Consider the following 1,084-nt stretch of genomic DNA (forward strand, 5'->3'; position numbering starts at 1 on the left):
TTCTCTATATGCAAGAAAGTGAATATACTTACAAAGATTATAGCCTTGATATTGTTGTTGGTTAAGGGAAGATCCACATCACTACTATTCCCCTCAAATTTCAACAGAACATCAACAAGATCCTCCACTTCTTTATCAGTTCTTGATTGTCTATGATCATCGATGATGATCTGTAGTATCCTATCAACTCTCCTATGCAAATCCTCAAGCTTAGGCCTCATCCCAGTGAGGTTCTGAATCCATTTAGCCGATGGAAACAAGTCTCCAATGTAAAAACCTCCAGCCAGCTTCAAAACCTCTCTAACAACTTTAATGAACTCTTCTTGTTCATTGTACTTCTTGCCAAACGCGGCCATGGAAGTAATAGAAAACATCAATGATATAATTTTTTGACTAAGATTGATAACGGATCCTTCCTCGGAAGCAATCCCTTTGATGAGGTTGTTGACCTCTTTCTGCTTCATTGGCAACTGTGATTGAACGCGTTTCGCGCTTAAAATTTCGGTAGTACATATCTTACGTAGCAGTCTCCAGTATTCACCATATGGCGAAAATGCTATGTCCGTGGAACCATAGAACACCACATCTGATGCTAGAGAGTACGGCCGTGATGCGAAATTCGCATCATGGGTTTTCAGTATCTCTCTAGCATACGCTGGTGAAGAAACAACAATGAAAAAGATTTCACCAAGTTGAAGATGCATTAAAGGTCCATATTTTTGTGCTAAGTCTCTTAGTTTTCTATGTGGTGCAGAACCAACAAGGTTGAGCATGTTTCCTATGATAGGTAGCTTCCATGGTGATGGGGGTATATTTGGAATTTTGTGGGTTTTCTTGGCATTGTTTTGTTTGAGTGCGGCAATGATGAAGAGGAACAAAGAGAAAAGGGCTAGCAAGTGATAAATCTGAACTTCCATGGATGGATATGAAACAAAGGAGTAAATAAGGAGTGAAAAGTTTTTGAGGTTTGCTAACGCGGCAATTCCAAATCTATGTATATATAAGAAAAATTAGGTGTACACTAAAATTAGTAATTAGGATAAAATATACTAAAATATAAATATATATTAAAAATAATTGAAGT

The 1,084-nt window shown here is 37.4% G+C and overlaps 1 protein-coding gene across 1 annotated transcript in view; it reads right to left on the reverse strand.

Annotated features, from left to right (window-relative positions):
* Positions 1–941, reverse strand: part of LOC107645644 (cytochrome P450 71D11-like) — a 1,805-nt gene extending 864 nt beyond the window's left edge. The window contains exon 1 of the mRNA XM_021104082.1: positions 33–941. Coding sequence (XP_020959741.1) covers positions 33–917 — 885 coding nt within the window. The 5' untranslated portion in view covers positions 918–941. The remainder of the gene's footprint in view (positions 1–32) is intronic.

The sequence above is a fragment of the Arachis ipaensis genome, chromosome B01 (assembly GCF_000816755.2).
Source record: "Arachis ipaensis cultivar K30076 chromosome B01, Araip1.1, whole genome shotgun sequence".
NCBI classification, from domain to species: Eukaryota; Viridiplantae; Streptophyta; class Magnoliopsida; order Fabales; family Fabaceae; genus Arachis; species Arachis ipaensis.